Source organism: Lissotriton vulgaris, chromosome 2_1, assembly GCF_964263255.1.
Source record: "Lissotriton vulgaris chromosome 2_1, aLisVul1.2, whole genome shotgun sequence".
Taxonomy (NCBI): domain Eukaryota; kingdom Metazoa; phylum Chordata; class Amphibia; order Caudata; family Salamandridae; genus Lissotriton; species Lissotriton vulgaris.
The window spans coordinates 1,548,007,262-1,548,034,614 of record NC_141687.1 but is presented as its reverse complement, the minus strand read 5'-3'; the positions used below and the strand labels follow the sequence as shown (position 1 = coordinate 1,548,034,614).

At 45.7% G+C, this 27,353-nt stretch overlaps 1 protein-coding gene across 1 annotated transcript in view; it reads right to left on the bottom strand.

Annotated features, from left to right (window-relative positions):
* Window positions 1-27,353, bottom strand: part of LOC147732881 (protein mono-ADP-ribosyltransferase PARP14-like) — a 1,341,877-nt gene that overhangs the window by 501,889 nt on the left and 812,635 nt on the right. The window contains exon 14 of the mRNA XM_086957426.1: window positions 23,868-24,074. Coding sequence (XP_086813552.1) covers window positions 23,868-24,074 — 207 coding nt within the window. The remainder of the gene's footprint in view (window positions 1-23,867; window positions 24,075-27,353) is intronic.

Below are 27,353 nucleotides of genomic sequence, written 5' to 3'. Positions count from 1 at the left end.
CAGAGGCTGTATGATTACGATTGTAAATAATGTATCCAATATATGATGTTGAGTGAGAGAGATGGTGATTGATTTGTGTGTAAAAAACAAAATGTATATGGCGATTTAATTTGTAATTCGTCTGTGAAGTCGTTTGTTTTTTGCCGACGATTTCAGTTTCAAGTCTTGTTTATTGTGTTGTGCGAGCCTGGCTGTGTGCAGGGAGAGAGAGGGGAGGTGCTGGCGTCTGGGGAGGGGGAGTCGAATTGCGAGCCTGGCTGTGTCCGGGGAGAGAGAGGGGAGGTGCTGGCGTTTGGGGGCTGGGGAACAGATGTCGAAGGCTGTTGAATTTTGTTTACAAAATAGTCTGTTTCAGTGGTCAAAAAAAGATTTTTGCAGGTTTAAGGGTTTAAGACGAGACAAGGTTTAAGGGTTTAAGACGAGAGAAAGCCGTGATACTGCAGGGAGAGAGAGGGGAGGTGCTGTCGGATGGGGGCAATATGTCTTGTATTGGTAAGAGTTTAAGCTTTTGTCATTGTAAATGACAATGCCTTTAATTTATAAGTTTAGATAATTAACAATAAATTACAATGCCAATAGCCAGCGTTCAAAAAATGGTGACCCCAACAATTTCAAAATACAATGGCAGCCCTCTATCTGTTTCGTGTGGCTTGATGGGGTGGGTGACTGAGGGGGCTTTCAATGCGGCTTCCCTTTGCAGGCTCACTTTGAAGCCCTGGTCTTAAGTATGCAGCCTCAGCACTCGATACAAACTAAGTATCAGCAGAAAGGAACGGGCTGCAACTTGCAACCAGCATTTGAACGCTGCCGTTCACTACCACACATGTAGATAGTGTATTTTTTGTTTTCGGTACAAGGCAAATTAATGTGTGTTAGTTAATAAAAATTCTTTTAAGGACATGATGCTTCCAACATGTTTTAGTATTCAATGCGAAGCTGTGAAATGCGTGTTTAAGACGAGACACGGCAGGGAGGGGGAGGTGCTGCCGTCTGGGGAGGGGGAGGAGAAATGCGAGACTGGCTGTGTCCGGGGAGAGAGAGGGGAGGTTCTGGCGGCTGGGGGCTGGGGAACAGATGTCGAAGGCTGCCGAATTTTCTTTTAAAAATAGTGTCTTTCAGTGTGTGAGTTGTGCATGTTTAAGGCTTTAAGACGAGACACGTCCGTGAAACTGCAGGGAGAGAGAGGGGAGGAGCTGGTGGCTGGGGAGGGGGATGAGAAATGGCAGCCTGGCTGTGGAGGAATGCGAGCCTGTCTGTGTGCGGGGAGAGAGAGGGGAGGTGCTGGCGGCTGGGGGTGGGTATTGCTGTGGGAGGGAGCCTTGTAGCTTTCATGTGCGAGAGAGAGAGGGGAGGTGCTGGCGGATGGGGTTGGGGATTGCCGTGGGAGGGAGCCTTGTCGCTTTCATGTGCACGCGCTTTTAATGTCAATGCGCTTGCGCATTGAGCTTCAATTTGATGGGCACTGCAAGGAATCACCATGGAATCGCAAGTTGGTTAAAGTCTGTTTAAGCCCCCATAGTCTTGCAAGCTCAATGCGCATGCGCATTGACAGGCGAGACCTAAAAAATATATACGGCGCGGTGGTGAAAAGGTACGGCGCATTGGGGAGTCAGGGCTTACCATGTTAATTCCATGGCAAGATTCCAAGCGTAAAATGAATTACGGAAGTCACCTGGAAAATAACAAGGGTTGCATTGAGAGGGGGGGGGGAGGGGAAACGAATGGACCACACAAGAAAGGGGTAGGGTCGGGGGGGTCTTACCAGGATCGGGACCGGTCGGAAGGAATCGGAAGTCCGATCGTAGTTATGGTTGCAGGCAGTACCTGGGGAGGAGGGAATGAGAAGGTGGTGGGAGGTTAGTGGGAAGTTCCATAGATAGGGAACACAGGGGGGAAGGGAGGGGGGTCTTCGCGGAAGGTTGGGGCTTACCGGATCAGTCGTTATCAAGTCCTACTCGTCAATGCGCTCTGTGGTAGGCCGATGCAACGGACTAGCGTGGAGCACACTCATATGGATCCATGGACACATATGAAAATAGAAAAGGGCTCGAGTGAAAGGGGAGGGGTCGGATTACAAGGCGGCCATCTTAGAGTGGTGAGAGAATCTGGGGATTTCAGTGGAAGGAACGCGCAGTGTTAGTGATATAAAGGGGTAAGAAAGGGTGCCAGTGACGTGAAATGTGAGGTGTTCGGCGGTGTGAAGAAATTATAGACACATAGCCATAGAAACAGATAGTTATCCACTAAAACTCTTACGTTATGTACAATTCATTTCCGAGTTAACTGAAAGGTTCTTTACATTGAATACAGTTCAGTAGAAGCACTGATTAGACTAGATTTGTCCAGTCTTCCTGAAGATTAAGTCCGGTGTTAAGATTCCCTCCGACCGGTCCCGATCCTGGTAGGACCCCCTCGACCCTACCCCTTTCTTGTGCGGTCCATTCATTACCCCCCCCCCCCCCCCTCTCAATGCAACCCTTGTTATTTTCCAGGTGACCTCCGTAATTTATTTTCCACTCGGAATCTTGCCATGGAATTGACATGGTAAGCCCTGACTCCCCAATGCGTCATAACTTTTCACCACCGCGCCGTATATATTTTTTCAAAACGTCACTACCTCGCGTTTCGGCACTAATTCAATTGTTGGCTTATATCGAGCCCAACCGGCATTTGATCACCTATAACTACCGGCTCTGTCCACCGCAAACCTCCGATTCACGGAGGGCACTACTCCTCGATTCTGCTACAACCAGGATCACGCCAGTTCCTTGAACCCGTGTATCTGACAATATTTTCACCACAATTTCATCACGACAGTAGACTCCCACCCACGGGAACTACTGTTAGTCACAGAAAGCCAATGTCGACCCATTCATTGTCTTAGACACAGTCCCTCATTCCCCACGATCACGGCGGTAATCTTTATGGTTTGTGCATCTAATTGTTTTCAAACATACACCTTTTAAGCACCGACCATCACGTTGCAATTGGATTTTAAAAGTTCTCTGCTTAGTTCATAATCTCTTGCAATTCTCCTTTCCCCACATTTCCTTTTTAGGTTTTAGAGGCTTGTAACTATTAGGCATTTATCAAATGTCCTGATGATGATCCCTGTGATTTAAATGTGGGATCGAAACGCCGTCGACTAATTCATGTGCCATATACAGTGTGTATACCATGTACTATGTTGATGTAATGGCGCATCTTAGAATATCTGTTCACACTATGAATTAAAGAACAATTTAAGCTTTTTGCCTAAAAGCCCTTTCCTGTTCACTTTGAGTGTACTAAAGTGTCTTTGTGTAATTGAGGTACAGGCTTGTGCCCCACACCGTGAGATTGTCGAAGGATATTCTCTCTGTATTTTGTTATAAAGTAAATATACTTGTTGACCACTGTCCGGTTGGACAAGTCACACAAATACAGAATCCATTGTGTCTGTATTCATTTGTATGCTTTATCCTTTGTTGCATGGGACCATTGTTATTTTCAAAAAAATGCTCCCTGAGGTCCTTTGCTGATTTACTTGGGGTCCCTTGTTGTTTTGAAACACACGGTATTTAAAGTGGGCCATGTGTTGCAGCACAATCTTGTCTGTGGAACAAACAGTTTATCACAATATGACGTGCTGAGAATGACATCTGTAATAAGAGCCTCATGCACTGATCACTGACAGATGTTTAGGGACTTGATGCAAGAGCAGTCACCAGGTATATCAGTCGGGGAAAATAGCGTGGACACCGGTGGCCCCTTCAGTGCTATGGGCCCAACACTATTCTGAGGGCCCTAGGGTTTGGTATACTGTAATTTGGCTGCACAGAGTTGAGTGCTAGCAGTTACTCTCCTTAGCACTCCTCAACTGATCTCACCTGGGGTTTGTGACACTTTAGAATAGCTGGCCAAGGCCATCCGTGGAATTGACATAGTTTGCCATGGTCCATACACTAGATCATATCGCACCACTGGCACGCCCCGCGACTCAAGCATTAGTGATGTTCAAGGTTTCTGTTCAAGCGACCATCAGGGCTCCTGATATTCCAGAGATCTCTGATTTTATGGGAGCCCAGTATAAACTTGCTGCAGAAAAAATGTGGTCCGTGCAGCATTTATAAAAGTTTCTTTTAGGTGCAGCATTTATAAAAGTTTCTTTTAGATAAGAATCAGGATCTCTTATAGAAAAAATAGGAGGGGTCTGAGAATAACTGTGCAACAATATTAATGAGCTGCAGCTGTTGACAATATTGAATTGGGTCTGGGGGGGTTTTGAGGGACTAAGTTGTAAACTATAGGGGCATGTGCCTGATCTCATTGTCGCAGGTTCAATTCCCGGTGAGTTTCTTCAGCCTTTTATCCTTCTGAGGTGGAGCACCATTGTGATGGGTACCAATAAACATATGTGATTTCAGCCTTGAGATGCCCCCTGGTGAAGTCTGGCAATCACTTGTTAGATTACATCATGGCAAAAACTCCCAAAGATGGTATTCAGGGGTTTAATTGACGGTAACATGTTCTGCATCAGAGTTCCAACCAGTACGCACTTTGTGTCCCATGCCGTTTTTTGGTTATTTGGTACCTGGTCTCCTTGCTTTATATTGAACAATCCAGCAGCCCTCTGTCTACTGCCCTCGTCCGTTGATGGCACCGCTGAAAGCCGCACGCCTCCTGCCAGTTTTCCAATCCTGGGCGGTTTGTGCATATGCGCCGGTGACTCTCGTAAACACAACTGCTGTCAATTTAACCGGATAACCCAAGCAGTATTCTAATTTGTGTTGCCTCACTAATTGGGGTCAGTTTCAGGCTGTTGTGCAACTTTTTAAGGAAAAACAACAACAAAGTTTTGATTCGAGGAGCTGCGCGGGCATCCAAGATGGTCGCGTGAGCAGAGAGCTCCCGAGACCCGCGCCGCCCTTATTGATTTATCCTTCAGCTATCCTGGTCACTTTGACGGGCTTTTGAAGTGTTACTCTTGCTGATGCTGCTAAACTTTTTTGGGCCGGGATCGGACTTCGGGGACCATTTTACGTCGTCTCTAGCTTCCTGACCTAGCCCCGGACGGGACCGGGGACTCCGCTGCTTTGGATGGCCGAGCAGTAATGCAACAACAGCGGCTGCCTGGCATTTGCCTCACCGATGGTGTGCCACTTTCACTTTCGGTTTCTGGTCCTCCCTTGTATTGACTGCCTGAGACCTGCTCTTCAATCCTGGTTTGGTGTGCTCACTGGCAACACGCTTTCTTCACAGTGCCGGTTCAGTGGTCTGTGACAATTTCTTGCAAAAACCAGACTTTCGAGGTTCGAGGATCGCCGACATCCTGTCGCACCCGGGTGGTCCCCGTGAGGTGCTGAATTCAACATGGCGACGAAACCCGAGGTGGAGAAGCGCAGGAAGGCCACTACTCGTGGGGGATCGGTCCAGTCCAACGTGATCGATCGCTATACACAACCGAGAGGCTCCCCCAGTGCTGCCAGCTGCGGCTTGGAAGACCCAAAGACAGACATGGCGACCTCCTCGGAAGTGTCACTTCAAGACCTACTGGCCGCCATTGCGGGGCTCAAGGCTGATATGAGCCAGCAGTATGAGGCCATCGTGTCCAAAATAGACACGGTGGCTGTTGATGTTACCCTTATTCGAGCCGATTTGGCCAAGACAAACGAGAGGGTCAAGGCATTGGACCTAAAAGCATCCAGTCTGGTGACAGACATGGCGGAAGCGCAGTCGGAGATTGGGAATCTGCGTTCATCACAAGACCTGTTAACTAAACGCATGGAGGAATACGACAATAGGGCCCGACGGAACAACATTCGCCTAGTCGGGGTGCCGGAGGACAGTGGTGCTGCCTCAATCGATTTACTGGTTGAGGAGCTAATTGTTGCTAAACTCGCTCCCGCAGGCCTTAGTAAGTTCTTTGCGGTCGAGCGCGCCTATCGCTTCCCAGGTGGACAGGTAAAGCCGGGGGGACCCCCGAGGCTTATAATTGCTAGGCTGTTTCACTTTCGAGACAGGGACGCCATTCTTCAGGCCGCCCGCAAGCACGGCCCGTTGAAGTTCGACAACAACTCTGTCTCGATCTATCCTGACTTCACTCCTCAAGTGCAGCGGCAACGTTCTGGATTCCTCGGAGTGAAGCGTCGCTTGAGGGATTTGGGACTAAAATATGCTATGTTGTTTCCCGCTCGCCTGCGTATCTAATACAGGGACCGTGCTTACTTCTTCGATCAGCCAGACAGTGCCAGTGACTGGTTGGACTCGTTGCCAAAGGACGACGCCGACAGCGGAGGCCCCGGAGGCGCGGACGGGGGTGCAACGGCTCAGGACTGAATTTGGGCCCCCGAGGTCCGGTTTTAGATCATAAACTTTACAGAGTAACTTTTATCATGTGCTTTATGTTTATGTCCGGGGTGGGGCGGGTTGGGGTAGTTTCTCCCTTCCTCCTCAGGGGCGACAGGCACACTGCAGTTTGGGGTGGCTCTTTAGTCAGCAGGGGTGCAGGGTGGGGGGCGTTGTAACGGGTTCATGGTTGGGGGGTGGGTGGTGGGGACTTAGTTTTGTTGTGTGTTTTTTGTTTCTCTTTTCACATGGTACTCTCTTGCTTGCGTACATCCTTTTTCTGAGGTTCCGGGAGGGGGCCGGGTTGGGACACTCTTTTTGGGATGGGGAGGGGTGAGATGAAGGTTCTTTCTTGGAACGTCAATGGTTTGGGGGACAGAATTAAACGTGGCATTGTGCTGCAATTTATAAGGCGTCATGCCCCTGATGTTGTTTTACTTCAAGAAACCCATTTGATTGGTAATGCCTGTAAAGCTCTTGACCGCCGAGGCTACCAGCTTGTCGCTCATGCTGGTTTTACGTCCGGCTCCCGAGGGGTGGGCATAATGGTGAAATCCTCCTTGGCCCTTGAGATTGATGATGTCACCCTTGATGATCGGGGACGCTATGCTGCTGTCTCGGGGAGATGGGAGGGGAAGCTAATTGTAATAGTTGCTGTATATGTTCCCCCGTGGCTGCAGGCTACCACTGATGCTGATCTCGGCAAGACTCTCCTGGGACTCCCTGATGGCCTACTGATTATGGGTGGGGATTTTAACTCTGTGATGTCTGGTGAATGTGATCGGCTGCCCCCTAGAGTTCTGCCATGGTCCCAGATGTGGCTGACTGACATGGCCGAAACTTTTGGCCTAGCGGACGTCTGGCAATCGCTCCACCCCTCACAGACGCAATACACTTTCCACTCTGGTGCCCATGGCAGCCTCTCAAGGATAGATTACTTTTTCATGCTGACTTCTACCTTACCCTTGGTGCGGGAAGTTTGACATCTCCCTAGGGGTATTTCAGATCATTCTCCCTTACTGCTCGAGGTTTCCGTGGGTGGTCTTTCTGGAAGCAGAGTTCCCCCTGTCCCGCCCTGGCACTTTCGGAACCCTCGGCTCCGCTCAGATTTGGTTAAGGCGATCGACTGCTACTTCGATGAGAATGTGGGTTCAGTACCTTCCCCTATGGTTCTTTGGGAGGCCTTCAAGACTGTTATACGAGGTTCCGCACTGTCTCTTATTGCTGCTGAAAGGAAAGCTGGAAGGGAGGCTGCGCTAGCCCTTGAGACCGAAATTACCACGCTCGAAAGTGAGCTGGGTGGGGATGATACGCCTGCGCTCCTACACACCTTGGAACTCAAGCAGGAGGATTATAGAGCCTGTGTGACTGATGCTGCTAAGGTGATGCGTTTGAATCAGTTGGGCCGTTTGTATGATGTGGGCGACAAGGCTAGCAAACTCCTTGCGTGGCTGGATAAGGCTGAAAGAATGAATCGTGTTGTACCCGTCATTACCCGCGAGACTGGTGAATGTGTGTCTGATCCCGGTGAGATTGTTGACTGTTTCGTGGACCATTTTAGGAAGGTTTATAGCCCGGTGAGTGACCGTGATGAGGCCGACTCCCGTTTACTGCTGCGTGATATTGCTCTTCCCTGTGTCTCAGAAGAGGATAGATTAGCCCTGGAAGCTCCTTTTACGGTGGACGAGATCGCTCTCGCCATTAGATCCTTGCGTTCGGGTAAAGCGATGGGGTCCAATGGTTTGCCTATCGAGCTCTATAAACTTCGACCAGACAAAATGGCCGCCCACTTGCGGACCATGTTTCTGGATGCATTTGAGGCTGGAGTCCTTCCGTCTGAACAGCGCCTGGCTACCATAGTGGTCATTCATAAAGACGGCAAGCCTCGGGACCGCTGCACCTCCTATCGCCCCATCTCGTTACTGAACGCTGAGCCCAAAATTCTTGCCAAAGTCCTGGCTAATCGGTTGTTGACTGTAATCTGCGACTTGATCCATCCGGATAAGTCCGGTTTTATACCCCATCGAAACACAGCCCTTCATCTGCGTAGACTCCACGGCGTTCTCGCGAGAGCTGGAACTCTCACTGGGCCTGCGGTGGTGGCCTCCCTAGATGCTACAATGGCTTTTGATACCATTGAATGGCCATATCTGTGGGCGGCCCTTTCCAAATTCGGCTTCGGCCCTAGTTTCATTGCGTGGGTGAGGCTCCTATACGAGCAACCGTTGGCTCAAGTTGTAGTGAATGGCAGAAGCTCCGACCCATTTCCATTGGGACGCGGCACCCGTCAGGGGTGCCCGCTTTCCCCACTTCTGTTTGCACCGGCGCTTGAGCCCCTTGCGGCATGGCTCCGCTGGGAACCCTCGATTAAAGGGATCCGGTGGGCGCCGGATTTGGAGGATCGCGTCTCACTTTACGCCGATGACATCCTTCTCTATTTCACCTCTCCCCAGAAGTCATTGAACGTGCTCTTTGATGTTCTCACTTCTCTTGGTAAGAACTCCGGGCTGGTTATCAATTGGACCAAGTCCTGTGTTTATCTCATAGCGGGGGTGTTACCACCGCTGCCCCGTATGTTTCCTATTCAGGTGGCGGAAGATGGTTTCAAATATCTGGGGGTTTATGTCTCCATGAATTCCGCGATGCGATACGATCGGAACCTCTTCGCTCCCCTCCGTCGCCTTAAGCAAGATGTGCGGTGGTGGCGTGAACTGCCCTTGTCCCCATTGGGACGAGCGGCACTTTTTAAAATGATGTCGCTCCCTAGGTTTCTTTATGCCTTGCAGAATTTTTTCGACCCAGTCCCCGCTCGCTATTTCCGTGAAATCGAAAGCCTACAGCGGCAATTGATTTGGGATGGACGTGCCCGTATCGCATTATCTAAACTTACAATCCCCTGGTACGATGGCGGTATTGCTTTACCTGACATTAAGAGATACTACTGGACCTCGCATTTAAGCGCTATCAATCATGTGACATATTCTTCGGAGCCCGCTCCCGCTTTTGCCCTGGAAAAACTCTTGTTGCCAGGCGGCAACTTCAATAGAGCTTTGTACTCGAAGTCACCACTCCGTCTCCTGACTGGTCCTACGAAATGTGCAGTGCGTGCCTGGAAGGATGCGACAGTGGCTACGGGTTGGGGCGGCAAATTGACGCGTATGACCCCGTTGTATGATTCTGAACGGCTGGGCAACCTGTGGCGTACGAAAGGGTTTGATAGATGGGATATGATCGGGATTAGTAAGGTGGAGGATCTCTGGGCCAGGGGTACTGTGAAATCCTTTGAGGCCCTGAAGGTGGAATATCAGCTGGATGATAAGGAGTATTTCCGGTATCTTCAGGTGCGGCATGCCTTATCCTCCGCTTTTCCCCCCGGAACTGACGTCCCCCAGTCATCCCCGTTGGAAGATCGTATCCTTGATGGCCACGTCCCTGATAGCACGATTTCTTTAATTTATAAGAAACTCATTAACAACAGGGCTGACCTGCTGGGAAAGCTTCGTGCCTCCTGGGTGGCGGATGGGCTCGAACTAGACGACGAGGACTGGCAAATGGCTATTTCTTCCCCTAAGGAGGTGGCTATTCCGGCGCTGCTTCGTTTTGTCCAACTAAAGATCCTCCACCGTGTGTATGTGACTGGTACGCGTCTGGTACGAATGGGGCTTGCGGCGGACGGACTGTGTAGACGTGGATGTGGTATGGATGGTACCTTTCTTCATGTCTTGTGGGAATGCCCGGTTATCTCAGCTTTCTGGTCCAGGGTCCATGATGTGATGGGGCGTGTTACTGGAGTCCCCCTCCTTCCCGAGGCCCGACGCTGTTTGCTCAATGTATGGGAGCCTACGGACTGTACGGCTGCTCAGACCTCCCGGGTCATTCTGGGACACATGTTTGCCAAGAGAGACATAGCTCAGCTCTGGGGCTCTAATAGACCGTCGAGGCTCAGCACCTGGAAAGAAAACATGGACTGGTGCATGTTTCGAGAGAAGACGGTGTACGAGGCACAGGGTCGTCCTAGAAAGTGGAACGGGGTCTGGGCACAATGGACTGCTTACCGAGGTGATATCTGTACCCCTCCACTTGATTATGCCGAGGCCATTCCCTCCTCCCCATGAATTGCGTTCCTTTCATTATTTACATTCTACATTCCCTGCATAAACCCCCTCCCATGTTTGACTTGCTCCCATTCTTGTATACTGTTTCCCGTTTTTCCCCCGCCTCCTGTAAGCCTTGCCAGTACTTTACCATGCGTTTGTTTTTTGTTCGTTTTTCTCTTCGACAAAATTACAAAATTAAACCTCTGCTATCCTCTTGATTGTTGTATTATGCACTACACCATAACGGAGCGCTAAGTGGCCACCCCTATTACATACTGTGTTCTACTTTTTGAATGTTTGTCATAGCCGCCGGCCCAACAGGGTTGTAGGAAGACGCTGTATATTGTGCATTTGATAAATAAAGGTTTAAAAAATAAAAAATAAAAGTTTTGATTGCGTCACTGAACTTGGGCAGCAGCATTACAACATTGTGCAGTAGCGTACAAATGCTAGGCCCAAGCATATTTTGCAATGTTGTTCTCTCAGTGAATGCTTGTCCTGTAGCTTGACTCTGTCGGCAAAGAGCTGCAATTTTAGTGGTTCAAAGCAGGTAAGGAGCAATAGTAGGTGAGCAGCAGACACCAATGAAAATTAACAACATGCAAAGTACATTAACCATCCAAACTACAGGAAGAGATGGAGAGGGACACCTGTCAGGCTCACAGTTCGGTCGGTCTTGGGCTTCTGCTGCCCATCGTGGGCAGAGGCAAGAGTCCTTTAGATTCAGGGGCTCTACTGATTAGCGCCGATAGGGCTGATGCCCTCTGTAGGATTTGGTGACAGTGATTGGATTACTAAGAGGTGCTCATTGGTAGTCTGATGTCAATGTTCCTCAGGTAAATGCAACTGGTGCTATGCTAGGCGCTCCTAATTGGTAATATGATTTTCAATGTCCCTCGCTTACTGCAAAATGGCGCAATGCCAGGTACTCATTTAAAATGTCACATGCAATGTTCCTTATGTAATGGAACTGAGGCTATGCTGAGCGGTTAGAATGAAAAACCTGGCTTCAATGTTCCTCAGGTAAATGCAACTGGTGCTATGCTTGACGCTCTTAACTGGTATTATGATTTCCAATGTTCCTCACCAAAAGCAAATAGCGCTATGCTAGGCGGCTCATAGAAAGTCATGTGCAATGTTCTTTAGGTTAGGTTAGGCTATGCTAAGCGGTCACAATTTGAAGGTCTGATTTCAATGTTCCTCAGGTAAATGCAATCGGTGCTGGGGCTAGGCACTCTTAATGGGTAATGTTTTTCAATGTCCTTCATTTAATACAGATGGCGCTATGCTAGGCACTCTCATTGTAAGTCACATTCAAGGTTCCCTATGTTAGGCTATGCTAAAGGGTCAGAATTGAAAGCCTGATTTCAATATTCCTTAGGCAAATGCAACTGGTACTATGCTTTGCACGCGTAATTGGTAATATGATTTTCAATGTTCCTCACTTAATCCAAATGGCGCTATGCTAGGCGCTCTCATGGTAAGTCACATGCGATGTTCCATATGTAATGTAACTGAGGCTATGCTCTAAACTGCCGGAAATGAACCTTTGATGTCAATGTAGAGTTTTAAAAGCCCTGGCAGCTCGTAGCCCGGTTAGCTTGCTCTAATTTCATTGCCAAGACTTTGCCCTGTTTGGTCACTTAGTCAAGTCAAGTCAAAAGATTTATATAGCGCGCTACATACCCAGAGGGTCTCAAGGCGCTTGAAGAAGGGTGGGGAATTACTTCTCGAATATCCACGTTTTAAGCTGCTTTCTGAATGCTAGGTGGTTCTGAGTAAGGCGAAGGTGAGTGGGAAGTGAGTTCCAGGTTTTAGCTGCCAGGTAGGAGAAGGATCTCCCTCCCATGGTGGTTTTGTTGATGCGAGGTACAGTGGCAAGGGCTTGGTGAGAGGATCGTAGCTGGCGGGAGGGGGTGTAGAAGGACAGTCGTGTGTTGAGGCATTCGGGTCCAATTTCGTAAAGTGCTTTGCGTGCGTGGGTTAGGAGACGGAAAGTAATCCTCTTATTGACGGGGAGCCAGTGGAGGTTTTTCAGGTGACCAGAGATGTGTTCTTTACGCTGGATGTCTAATATGAGCCTGGCTGAAGCGTTCTGGATGCGTTGGAGTTTATTCTGGAGTTTTGCGGTGGTACCGGCGTATAGGGTGTTTCCGTAGTCCAGGCGGCTCGTGACCAGTGCGTGGGTGACAGTTTTTCTAGTTTCGGTGGGGATCCAACTAAATGTTTTTTTGAGCATGCGAAGAATGTTGAAGCAAGATGAAGAAACGGCGTTGACTTGTCTGTTCATCAAGAGTGAGGAATCTAGGTTGACTCCCAGGTTCCGTGCGTGGTCCGTCGGGATGGGTGCTTTTCCAAGGGCCTCTGGCCACCAAGAGTCATCCCAGGCGGAGGGGGAGGTGCCTAGGATGAGGACTTCTGTTTTGTCTGAGTTCAGTTTCAGACGGCTGTTTTTCATCCATTCGGCTACTTCTTTCATTCCTTCATGCAGGTTGTGATGTCATTACATCCCATGCCTAATTTGTCACACCTTCGAGAGGCCCGCGTGGGCTTTTACAAATATGAAGATGAAGTAGGAGTCTGTTATTAAGTAGCATCTATGCACCCATTGCAGGTACACGTATGCATTGGAAGCTGGTTATGTCACACTATAGCTCTGCACCTGTGTGCTGGTACAAGTGCGCAACATATGCCTGTGGTTTGGCACACAGTACCCATGCACCCTTGCGCTCATACACTGGTGATGCCTTCTGTATTGTATCACACAGCATCTCGGCACCCTTGTGCCTGAAAGCTTAGGCATTGGTATATCCGAGGTGTGTCACACGGTACCTACGCACCCTTTGGCTTGTGCAATCAAGCTTTATATGCCTGGGGTTCGACACCCCTTTTTGTGCTCGTACACTTATACCATTAGGTACTGTGTCACACGGTTCCTCAGCGCCCATGTGCCCGAACACTCATGCAATGGTTGTCAGTATTTGTGTCATGGTACCTAAGCTTGGGCGCATTCTGGCATTAGATGCCTAGGTCGTATCATACAATACCTATGCACCCTGTGTTTTTACACTTTCACACTAGATACGTAGATGGTGGCACACAGTACCTATGCAGCCATTTTACTTGCACATTCGATGTCCACATTGTCACACTGTACTTCTGCAACCTGGTATGAGGGTTATGTTATGTTATGTTATGTTATTAAATCATTTATTGAGCGCACTAACACTGATTAGTTTCTTGGCGCTAAATTGACAGTAACACAATCAGAGGTAGAAAAGGTAGATTAAAAAGCTTGTCTAAAAAGCCAGGTCTTCAATGCTTTCCGGAAAGGTAAAAGGTCTTGGCAGGACCGAATTTCCAGGGGAAAGGTGTTCCATAAGCAGGGGGCTAATGTAGCAAATCTTCGTCCACCAGAACGTTTGAGTTTGAAAAAAGGGGTCTGGAGAAGGCCTAGATGGAGTGACCGAAGGTTACGAGAAGGAACGTATCTGGTGATCAGTTGATTAATGAATTTAGGGCTTTTGCCGTGTAGTGACTTAAAGATCATACAACCTGCTTTGAAGGAACAGCGTTGCATGACCGGAAGCCAATGAAGCTTAATAAGAAGAGGAGTTGCCGCCTGCCATCTTGGTTGCTTCAGGATCAACCTAGCAGCATAGTTCTGAACCATCTGGAGGCGCTTAAGTAAATAGTTTGGGAGACCCAGACAGATGGCGTTTGCGTAATCCAGATGAGACAGAACAGTGGCGATCACAACCTGAGTAATAGCTTCTGGTGTTAATAGTCGCCTGACCTTCCTTATTTTTTTTAGCTGGTAAAAGCATTTGGAGACCACTTGTCCCACTTGTGCTTTTAGTGAAAGATCACTATCCACGATGACTCCGAGCGTTTTAGCCGAAGGCGATGGTTGCGGTACTTGACCTAGATCTGAAGGCCAGTAGTGGGGACCCCAATACTTAGCACTGTCCCCAGTCAGTACCAGTTCGGTTTTACCTGGATTTAGTTTTAACTGATTTTGATCCATCCAGGATTTAATAAACCTCATGGTTGACTGGAAATGACTTATAGATTCTTCAGAATTATCAATGGTGAAGAGTAACTGCAGATCATCTGCATAATTAAAAACTCTCACCTGTTTGTCCCTCAAGGTTTGAATAAGGGGGAGGATATATATGTTAAAAAGATGGGGTGACAGGGAGGAGCCCTGTGGCACTCCACATGGGATGGACTGTTTAACACCAGTCAAATCCCCCAGACGCACCGCTTGGGATCGTTCCTCCAGGAAGGACCTCAGCCAGCAGGCCACCACGCCCTGAATGCCTGTCTGTCCGACACGGTCGACCAGGATGTTATGGTCGACCGTGTCGAACGCGGCCGACAGATCCAAAAGCACCAGGGCCTGAGGAGACCTTCTATCTGCACAATCTCGGAGTGTGTCCAAAACTGCGATGACCACTGCCTCCGTAGAATGTGCAGGCCGAAATCCAGCCTGATGAGGGTCAAAGCAGGAGGACTCCTCCAAAAAATTTGAGAGAATTTTCGCAACGTGTGCCTCTAGAATTTTTGCCAGGTAAGGCAGTAAGGAAATGGGCCTGTAATTCGCCTTACAACCAGGATCCGCCCCGAGTTTTTTTAATAGCGGTATAACCGTGGCTTCTTTGAAGGCGGATGGAACTGTACCTGACGACAGGGAATCATTTAGAAGGGCAAGAACAGGGGCTGGGTGAGTGGAAAAACATTCTTTCAGAATACGAGGGGGACAAGTATCCAGTGGGGAGCCAGATTTGACTCTCGTCATTAATTCCAGAAACTGGCCATGGGTTATGGGTTGAAAGCTGGTAAGGGTGGCATGTCCAGTCTTTATTGCCATGCCTGTTGTGATTGGGGTCTTTGATTGAGGAATGCTAGCCTTGATGTCGGTGATTTTGTCACTAAAGTAAGAATTGAGTGAATCACACAAACACTGAGTGGGGATTACTTTAGGACGGACATTCTCCAAGTTGGTCAGTTCATTGAAAATAGAGAAAACCTCTTTAGATTTGTTTGTAGAGTCTAAAATACGAGAGGAGAAATACTCCACCTTAGCTGCAGAGATGGCATTCATATATTCCTTCCTTGCCCTAGTATATTTAATTTTTTCCTCAGTGTCATAGTCACGGCGCCACATGCGCTCAAGATGACGGAGAGCCAATTTCTTGCTTTTCAAGTCGGCAGAAAACCATCTATTGGCATCCGTGCGCCGTGCAAGTTTAATTCTTTTGTACGGGGCATGGAGATTGCTGGCCGCTTGTAGCCAGTCGGTTAGAGAGGAAACTGACAGGTTTATGTCATTATCCAAAGGAGGGACATCATTAGCTAATGACTGTAAAAAAGCAGTCTTATCCATGGCGTTCCAAGGGTGGGAAAAGGCATAAGGGACCAAAAGGGTACAGTCTCACGAGGTAATCAATGGGCGTGGCATGCAAACAGCATCTCTTATCCAAAGGCTAGGAGCACTAATCATTTGTGTTTTATGTTCATTTATGTATGGTGGTTCCATGAATGTGACACCTGTGAAGTGACCCATACCGCAATGACGGAGAGCTGTCAGGGCCACTTCTGCTACGATGGGTCACACATCGCTATCTTTCAGTTCAAAAGTTATGAGTTTCGCCATCCAAGACGCCGTTTTGGATTCGGCTGACTTGCTGTAGCCTGTTGGTGCATTTTCATATGCCTTGCAAGACGCTTTATCCGGTGACTCAGGGAGCAGTTTTTGCATCAGTACACTGTTACATAGTATCATGTGCAGTAGTGTAGGTTCTGTTCATGTGAATTTTCTTTAACCTGTGACTCAGAGGGAAATTTTGCATCAGTACACTGTTACATAGTATCATGTGCAGTAGTGTGAGTTTTTTAGCCTATCAGGGGGGCAATACATTGATAGCTGTTCATTTTTTCAGTTGTTCCTGCAGTTTCACGAGGCCAGGGCAGACTGCGTGTGGGGCCATACAGGGGACTGGGGGGCCACGCTCGGATTAGAAAGTAAGGGACCACCAGCAATCCGGACCTGGCTCCTAGAGGGTAATGACCCGGCTCGCCTGGGACGAAGGGTCAGTCGAGTACAGGGGTGGGCGAGTTACAGGGCATGACCTTCCTAGTGGGCTGAGGGGGAGGACAGATAGTTGGGCAACTATGCTGTCCTGTGGCGGTAAGGTCATGATTGGTAAGCATAGTCTTTGGTCCTTAGCGGTCAGAACCATGTAACTCCAGGGGCAGTGACAGCCAGTAGGTAGGCTGTCGGGGGGGCCGGGGGAGACACTCTTCCTAGTGGGCCTGTGGCTACCCTCTCACACGCATCAGGGCGCAAGTATGCAGAGGTTTGCAGCCCCCCGTTTAAGGAGTTTAAGGCACAGGGCGTAGGGAGGGCCCAGGGGAGAATATCCGTCCAATAAGCTGTACCCCCTGCGCAAGCCTACTCCAGCGGAGTAATTGGTAGTCTACTGGGATCTAGAGGCTGGCAGTCATTGACCTTGCCGTAGGCTCAAGAGGGGACACGCAGAAAGAGAATATATGCAGTGTTAGATTTACGGTAGGAGTGTTGTGTGTATTGGAGTTTAAAGTTAGCCATGTTACATCATCTGTCTAACAATGTATCTGGACTTTCTCCGTAACTGTACATAATGTGAATAAATAATGTTTTTTTAATTTTGTAATAAATACGGCCGGGGGTTCCACCCCCTAATCCAAAAAAGTTAATTTGGTGTGGTCTTATTAATTGCCTTGAAGGAGGGAGGGTGACCCCATCCGTACAAGGCCTGCCGATACAAAAGGTAAATAGGGGACTCGGGGAGCACCAGACCATATGGGCAAGGCCATGCGCTAAAATAGCGGGCCGCCATTATGGCGCTCGCACCGGTCCACGGGGCCAAGGAGGAGGTGGGAGCACTCCCACCTGCCGTGAGGGTACCCGTAGGCGGTGTACAGGAGGAGGGCGTGAACCGGAAGCACTTTAGTGCTTCCGGTTCACGAGGATGCCCAATTTTTGGGGATATGACCGGTTTAGACTGGCCTGGCCTGTGCCTCCCCTTATAAGGGGCTGCGGGGAGCAGAACAGTCTCTTGTTCCTTTGCTCCCCGCAGGCACAGCACCCGGGCCACCAGCGGCCCGTAGTTTGTTTTATGGGCAAGGCATTTCTAGCAAGATAAATGCTGACCCTGTGCTGGCAGTTGAAAAGCCGCCCGCTCCAGGATCAAAGACTCCCCACACTGTCATCCCTGTTCCTCATATATGTATATATATATATAGATATCTAGATAGATATCCAACCGTAATCACTGGCGGCCGCCTTGTGCCAAACCGAGAGGGCACGTCAGATTACAGCACCAATAGTTCTGCTACCATGTAACACAATTGCCTCTTAAAACAAAGCTCAGATGCTTCTTGGGCGGAGTATGAACTCATTTATTCCATCTTGCCACCATACCGCGTTTCACCCGGACCAACGGCCTTGATCGCATACCAAAAGCCACCTTCTGCAATGTTTCAAAAGCAGCCACGAGCCATATTCTTGACATTATAGACATATTTCAGGTAAATTAATCACTGAAAGTGTTCATCAAAATCAACATCATAGTTTTCACGAAATGGAGCAAGAAGTAATAGGATACATATTTAAACTTAACTATTAATGGGCATTAATGCTTGCTAGCCATAGAATTTTTTTTTTGGGTCATTGCTCAAGTGAAACATGCAAAAATCATTTAAATATATTCATCATAAGCAAGTGTAAGCAGTATTGTGTATCTGAAAAGCGGTATGACATTTAAAAGACCTACATTTTCATATTGCCTTTATGTTGGTATGTTATTGCGATTCATTTTTTACTTATATATTGCACAAAATCATGGTATAGCAGCCAGGGCAACTACAATGATCGCTGTGCATGACATCATCATCGTCAAGCCCCAGTGGGCACTCATTCCGCTTAAAAAGTGATGGATGAGTTCTTGTTTGGATTAGAGTTTGAGTTCATTGTTTATTTTATCAATTTCCCCTTTCCTTCCATCAACTCCTTTGGGTCTATTTCCGCATGTTTGATCAAAATCTGCATCATGCAGGTAGAAGCGTGTATATTGTTCATTGCCCATTCATTGAGCATCTCCGGGTGGGGATTATCATAACTCTGACCAATCAAAAATTGTAAACCCCCCGGAATATGTCCCACTGCCAGGTAACTTTGGAGGGATTTGCTGGCCCACAAATATGTTGTCTCACTTATTGAGAGTTTTTCAAGTCTTACAAGTTTGTAATGTACATCCTCACTCTGTAATAATCTCCTTTACACTCCTGTTATGTTGCAGTCGGGTAACACTATATCGTTCTTAATGACTGAATCGGTAGACATGGTCCTTACAGCAAAGAAGGAAAATGGTGTACTTTCGCTACAGCATATATCTAATATTTAGTACATATGCTGGACCACTCTCCCGCTTCAGTGGAAATTCACTCACTAGCTCAGAGTCATCGGGCGTCTGGCGTCCTTTGACCCTACGACTCCCAGTCTAATATCTCCGTGACTAATGTCTAAACGATTCAATTCAAAATCTTTATTTCGTTTTTTGTAAACCATAAACGATGCATTTGAACCCGTACAGATTCCATAGCAAATAGTGCAGCAATGCTATAACAATATTAATAAATAAAAAGAGCATAAAAAGATGGGTGTTGTTTATGACCTGTCGCCATTACATTAAAAGCATAATTATGTTTAAAATAGGCATCCGAATAAAAATAGTTTTAATGCTAATATAAGACTCATTATTTTTGTTATTTGTTTATGCTTCCATCCCTAGGACATTAAAAAAACAATTTATAATAATAATAATTTCTCACTAACCTTTCTCACGCGCAAGACTCCCTTGTACCTATTGTGTCTACATACTCATTCCGAATTCATTTGTTATTGTCCTGGAAATACTTAGTCATATTCATTACAACTTCAACCCTGTTTTGGCCCTTAAGAAGCTTACGGCAAGTAAAAATTTACTGCCACTGAATACAATTGGTTGTGATGTATCAGTTTTCAAGATTCTTTCTGCTTCTCTGCAAGACCTAAATTCCATGTTTATACAGATCGGTTTAATCCATTTCTTTCTAGGCTTGGCATATAGAGGACAAAAGAATAATATGTGCAAATCGGTTTCTTTTGCCTTGTTTTGTGTATAAAGAACACAGTAATTCATCGATGGGGGGCTCTGTGGTATTTAAATCCATTATCTTTCCAATGATTGGCTGCTAAGGTGACAGGGGCATCAGAAAAGACAAAGCCAGCACTTTGCCGAAATATAGGGTTTTCAAGCCCAAATAAGGAACGGCTCTGACGCGACCTGGAGTTTCCATGATGCAATTTATTGAAAGTCTACCATAACGCTTTTCGGCCACTATATACGGTCTTGTTCACATATGGGCAGTAACATCTTGGTAGTGCATTTGAAAGGAAACTAACTTTCTGGATGAGTATAAACAAACATAATATTCCGTGGATACAAATGACAAACTATCCTAAGTATTTCATATAAAGAATCACATAAATCAAATGTTCTAACAAGTGCAACCGCGTAGTAGATCTTTTAAGAAAATACAATTAGACACCAGTGTTGCAGAGTCGCAGGTTTCCTCTGCCAAGGGTGCTTTTACAAGCCGTCCATCCAGGTGTGGGCACCTGGTGATCTAGTCTCGGAGAGAAGCTTGAAAGGGAGGGTTTTGAACTGGAAGTGAAGTCCTTTCTCGCAGATCTCAGTTGCTGCCTATGGCTCAGGGGTATGGGGACAAAGAAGTGGGCATCCCCTAGATCCTGGGAGGTAAGGCACACTTTCCTGCAGCATTTGAAGGACCTTTCGCAGGATGATAAACTGAAAGGACTGCTTCTTTGGGAACTCTTCGTCTTGTTAGAGATTCGTAATCTGTCTCCAATTACCAGTTTTCTTTAACAGAAAGAATTGTTCAGGAGGCGTGATTGATTTCTTTGGGCCATGAGCACATTTTCACTCATCAATGGAGTAGGAAGTGTATTTAATGCTGGAGTTCTTGCAGGTGGAGGTGGTGCTCTTTCCTAAGTGGACGACGAGATTCCCTGGAGGAATTCAAGGGTGTGCTCTGATGGCACACTTTGGATTACCTAGCCGGCACTGATAATGTCTGTCCATTTAGAAGCAAAGAAAGGCATGCTCCCTCCCACCAATAGACCAATGTGGAGGTTGAGGGAGGGGGCAGAATCAGGAGTCAGGCATGCTTGGTGAAGTCTTAGGCGCATGACTGAGATGTGCCTCTCTTATTACCTGACGATGTTTGAGAGGTCTTCCAGTTTTGTCATCTGACTGCAGAGTAATCCTGGTAGTAGTCCAATTGTTTTTAAGGTTAATAGTAATTATCTTCTCCTCACATTCTGCCTGTGGGCATATCGGAGAGCCCTCTTGTCTGTACCATCAAATGGATGTCAAAGGGGCTCACCTATGTTGGAGGGAGCGAAGGAAGCGCACAATGTACGTATCTCTGATGCTTTGTAGAGCGCCATCCATATGTTACTGAATAGAGTTTGTGCATTAAAGGGCATACCATGTATTTTGGCGTACACTTTGCAAAAAAGATTAATTCAAACATGCCTTGCCTCTTGAGCACTGCAGGCCCTGCCATCTATTGATAGCCTACATTTGACAGATCCATGGCAGCTTCAATAACAATGGCTACATATGCACTGGCGCCTTCCTCAGCCATGGCTTTCGCCTGCTCCCATCTATACTCCAGTATTAACTCCACCACTGGCTAGATAACATGTCACACCTGACAATAATACTATCAGAGAATGGCCAGAGCATTTGCTGTCTTTATTGATGTTGCTACCACACAGCTAACTGCATGCGCAGATTGCCTATATGTCTACAGTCACTATCCCGGGAGCAGAGCTAGGAGTTATGGGTTTATTGGATCACCTCTTGGCAACTGATTCTATGAGGTAATTTATTTGAGGTGCTGTTTAAAAACGCTTGTGTGCAATCAGGTGCTCTATATTTTTTTTAAGGCATGGTACAACTAACTGAACTGTGGCTGGTGTGGACATTAGCTTTAGCCCCTCTTTCCACACAGTCAAAGAGAGGGACTTATATTACCACTTTCCTTGGTTACACCTTAAAATCATATAAAAAGCACCGCTACTGCATACATCAACAGTTCAAATTTCTGAGCTGCCCTGTTCAAGAAGGTAAGAAGCCTGGCAATGTTATCCTGTGGGGAACCAGATAGGGGTGGTATTCTATCTTCCTCTTAGGGCAGAATGAAATTCCTCAGCTGCTCATTGTATTGATGGCCACTATCCTTGTACAGGTAATTTTCTGGGATCTCAACTTCTTTCCATATTTTCTGGTTCAGTGTCTTGATCACTAACCTTTGGGTCGTTCTTGCTGTTTAAATGGTTTGGAGGCAAATGGCATAATGCAAAGGAGGGGCAGGTGGTTCTTGTTGTAGTGGTAACTGAGATTGTTGAAACTATGGTGGTGATGGGTCAAGAGGATTTTGCAGAGGCGACACTCTGGGTGGGAGGCAGAGTGTGATACCACTGCAGCTGTGCAACTATCTCCTGTAAGTTCTCAATGCTGCAAGGTGCTCAAGAAAGTTACAGGAAGTTGCATCACAAGTGGTGATATCAAAAGTCTTGGCGGATTATCGCTGTTCCGGCTGCTACCCTCCAACGGAGGACCTGGCAAAACATACTCCTCATAGCATGGTAGTTCATGGAAAGGATCTCTAGTGAGTTCTCCACCTGGCCATCTCCCATACCTCTCCTCATATTCTGAAATATTCTGTATGTTCAGCTGTGTTGGGCTATAAGCTGTATCCATCGCCTGTTCCACATGACAAATATTGGCTTTCACTTCCCAAATCCAAGATGTGGGTTGATAAATGCATTGACATCTCCAGCCGTGATTGCAAGTAGGAGACTGATACCTCCATTTACAATAAAAATGCAATGTCAACTGACAATGGCAGGATCATCAACACAATATCTCTGGTATTGTAAACAGAGATGGTGTCAACATGATTGTTGCTGGAGTTGTCATTGATGCACTCCTTGCTAGTGGTGGAATCATTAATCATAGTGTTGAAGGTGCTGTCAACAGAATCTTATTGCTCGATGACAGGATAATCATCCACAGTGTGACTAAGACGTTTAGAGGGGATGTGGTCATTGATAACGAGGCAGCTGTCATTGGTGCCACTGGCCCAGAAAAGCTCCCTGTTGACAGTGATTTAGGCAGAAAGGCAGACTGAACCTTTGAAGAGCTTGGCTTTTTTTGCTCCATCTCGTATGCAGGGTGCTTAGGAGTTTTCTTAATTACTTTCTGAGGACCAATTGGAGCCCAAAACAGTAAGTTCGACTTCTCAAAGTTTAACATGCTTAGTTTCTTTCACAACCATGTGGAAGTGCTTGGAGGGGAAATGTGCTTGGAATCACTCCTGAAAAGGGCACATCTTACTTTTGAGTGCATTTATGAGATGGATATAGGAATTAAAAGCACTTTAAGCTTTTAGATTATTTTTTGAAGTTTTGAAAAGAGCTTTTCTTCTCCATGCTATGACGAAAGTTGGTAATTTCTCCCCTAGGCCAGGAAAAATGTATATAAATACCCAACAAAGAACCCACAGTTGAGTGGAGCTCGTTTTTAGGGCTGGCTGTCATCCAGAGAAGGTAATGATGTTGAAAATACAAATCAAATTAAAAATTATAAAGCAACCAGCATAGCTCTTTCCACATACTCACTTCCACGACTTTGGTACAAATGTTAGCTATGGTGGCCTGCAAGGGGAGAAGAGACTTCAGCATATCCACTTCACTGGTTGAAATTTGGATTGTTTCAGAAATATTGGATGTGTTACTAAACACACATGGCTATTGGGCTGATGGCCATTTTAACACCATATATTGCAGTTGTAAAATTAGCAGAGATTCCCAGACTAAATATGGCTCATCCATGTGAATCTAGGAAAGCTCCAAAGCTTGAGAAAGTGTTCAGTCTTCACCAGGATCCCAATGCCAGCCTCTTGAAACTTACTTTTTTCCCTGTAGAAAGAGGTACAGATGGTAGGAAGATCTCTACATCTGTATTGCACAGCTGTAATTAGGTCTGTATTCCTTGAAAGTCACTTATGTCTCTGCTCCATCTAGACTATGAACACACCTTCCAGAAGAGCTTTGAAAACTCACATGTGCTACCCTGCCTATGGATCTGTGAAACGCCTCCCACCTCCACCCAGTTATGTACAGAATATTCTTATGCCCCTTTCTCCTCCGCCGCTCTCAACTCCGCTACGCTTTCCTCCCTTCTAGCTAAGGGATATGGTTATCCATGAATGTGAGTGCATTACAAATAGTTTCAATAAAATAAGCATAAAGGAAAATCTTACATGCCAGCCTGGGTAACACAGATTTCTGTTCTGGTAAACGGGTCCCTTGCTTTTTTTTCATACTTGTATGAAATTGTTCCAGCATTTGTGTCTGGAAGATGATGATAGCAACGTTTTGAACAGATGAGGCATTCTTTTGACTTGCAAAATCAACCAAAGCATCTATTATGGCATCAGCAACCAACGATGGATTAACTCCTCCTTGACCTGTCATAATACAATGACAAAAAAGAGGATTAAAAAAAAAGGCACCATTTATTTCGTTGTTTGGTTAATATTGGTCAGGTCTTAGGTACCACATTTCCACTGATTTAAATGTCTTAGTAGGGAGTTGCAAGTAAAAGCAAAATTATGCGAGCTTTCCTTCAGAAGGAGTTACACAAACACAAAATTCAACAGGAGGAGACATTTAAAAGAACTGTATACATCTCCAGTCAACTAAACAATGAATTATTTGAACAAAACTTGATTGGTGAGCACCACATTAAATGAACTGCAATACACATATTTTCTCCATAATGCACCTATTACATTTGATATAAAATGATTTTCGAAGTATTATTTGGCCGTTTAATTTTAATAGTCCTTTGTTTAATTTCATTAAATAAAAATCACAAAAAAATTACAGGGAAGTGAAACAAAAAACAATTATATTTCCTATCATAATGGCCTTAGTGCAGAAACTGAAAGCTATGTTAATTGTAGCATGATCGGTTAAAATGCATATTAGTAGGAACGAGACAAACTAGGGGGAAATAACACTAAATGATTTCACTTAAAAAAAATCTCTTCATTGATAAAGTGTATACCACTTCTATTAGGCACATAATTGAATCACCTTAGAAAATAATGTTCCATTTATTTTCTTTCTATTTCTGTTTGACAAATTACAGATGCGTATATATTTTATGACACACCAAACCATTTTGTTTGACATACATGAAATAGAGACCGGAGCTACCTCTTTAATTGTATGACTAGCATACTCTCTAAACACAGTTTATTGGTATTTACACAGGTAGTCTTTAACGTACTTAAGAACAAAAAATATGTTAAATATCATCTAACACCCCCTGCAATAAAATCATACTGAGATTATTTAGAGACTGTATATATTTGCCAAATTGCTAAATTATTTACTGTCCTAAAGAAACCACTGCCATTTTCAATTTTTTGGTATTAGAAGCAGATCCAATCAATTAACAATACAGATAGAGCAGAAGAGTAGTTCATGATGCAGTAAGACAGTAACATTGTATTTTGGAACAATATGCATTAAACATACATATCAGTTATCCTAAAATACAGTAGTTTACAACATTTTTGTTTCTACTGATAAAAAGCTGATCAATGATCCACCTTGCCAGTAGGCCCCAAATTAAGCCCCCTCTTTTCTTTACATTGCTCCCCTTAAACAGAGTGCATTTTCTATATATTAGCTTGCTATATAGAGGTTCAGTCATTTTTAAAAGGATGGGGGATTGAGCCATTCCGCAGCTATAGGTATTCAACCAATAACGACACCTACACAGAGTGAAGGGAGAATGCAGATAACAATACCATGACTTATCATAATCGTCCGAGGTCAAGGCGAGATTGTAATCCAATTCAGAGAGCTAATGAATTTAAATATTTGCATCCAATACCGCTGTATGCTGGAACAGGATGTATATCTATGTAGTATATTGACACATTTGTTTCTAGAGCGAGGAGATTGTGAGATGGCATCATCATAGCCTAACAGGGATGTGATAAAGATAAAAAATGGTCATATAGTTCTAAATGTTAAGATTGGCAGAAAGTAGAAACAAGCCACCTGACTCAATAGTGTCCTTTAATGTCAACTTGCTCCGAACTCCAGTCTTGGTTTGGACTGGCTAGGTCCTCTCCCTTGCGTTCCATAAATATTTTATAATAGCCTTTGATCCTGTTTTTCATATGACTATTAATAGTATGCAGCAGTTCATTCTTTGCCAGAGAACTCATTTTTGGGTATTTTGCACATGGATGTCTAATCTGCAGATATTTAAAGAATGATTGTTTTGGCCAGTGCAAACTCTCACTGTAGATTCTCAAAGAAGCGGATTATCTCATTGCTATAGACTTCCACTAATATTTGGATACCTGCACTTACTCATACCTCACATTAGTTGCTCTGTAGGTTTCAGGGATTAACTTTGAATTCCACAGGGGATTATACCTATTGTATTTCCGAATTTTCAACATCTTGACTACATTTTTCCACTTGTCTGCCAGCAAACACTAATATCTTAAACTGTACTCTTTTGTAGTTATATTTAGCTAATCTTGAGTAAAAGCCAAGAGCATCATTGTCGCAAGTAGAATAATCCACAAAAATAGGTGAGTTTCACGATGAAGTTTATTCCATAAATGACTCCACCCCAGCGCGATGCATCCAGACAGCAAACAGCCCAACAGTGACTGAAGGACGTTAAGGCTCTTCCACTGAACGGACACACCGCACGGGAACATTACATTCAAAGAACAACAATCATAACATGCTGGGCATCGCGCGGCGCCCCATGCGAAGCTAGGGAGCATCGCGTCGAACCTCACGCGATTAACAATAAGCACGCCACTACACCACCTTCCCCCTTACAATAACGCGAAACAATTATATACACTTTTTTTTTTTAAACCTCACAAAACTATTACATTTCCTGGGAACTATAATGTTCCTGCCTCTAGAAGAGCACCTAGTGACATTCTGCACATGGGAATGAACACTTGACTGAGACTGGGACCCAACAGCTGGAACATGCTTCGCGTGGACCACCGAAGTATCCATCCAATGACTCCAATCCAAATCCAAATCAGATTCCCTCCGCTTATCTTGTATGATTCCAGCCTGCTGATGGGAACTTTTTACTAGATGACGCTTGTTCCAGCAACCTTTCCCATCAACAAATGCAGCTCCTTTACTGACTTTAAGAACTTGAATTGGTTCAAGAAACTTTGATTCCCCTTTCTTAACTTTGTCAGGTTTCTTTATTAAAACCCAATCCCCTACCAAAACATCCACATTCCTGGGACTTCATTTTTTTATCCAATTTTTTTTTCATTTGAGCTCGTTTCTCCTCCACTTTTCTACGAATAACACCTAAGTCAATGTTCTTTTCACTCGACAAGTTTTGCAACCAATAAGGAAACACATTTGAATGAGCTTCCCTGCTCCTTAAAAGAGCAAAAGGAGATATGCCAGTAGTACAGTGTGGTGATGTATTATAATGCCAAACCTTATCCCTAATGAAATCTTCTACATTGAGTTTGCACGTTAAAGCCGTTTGAATGCCTTCTTTAATTACTTTATTCCCTCTCTCGACCAGTCCATTGGACGAGGGAGAGTACAAAGCAACTTTCAATTGTTTGATCTCCAAATCATTTAGAAATTTGCACATTTTCGCAGAAGAGAAATGTGTGCCGTTATCAGTGACAATCATCCTCTAAGTACCTTCCACATTAAAA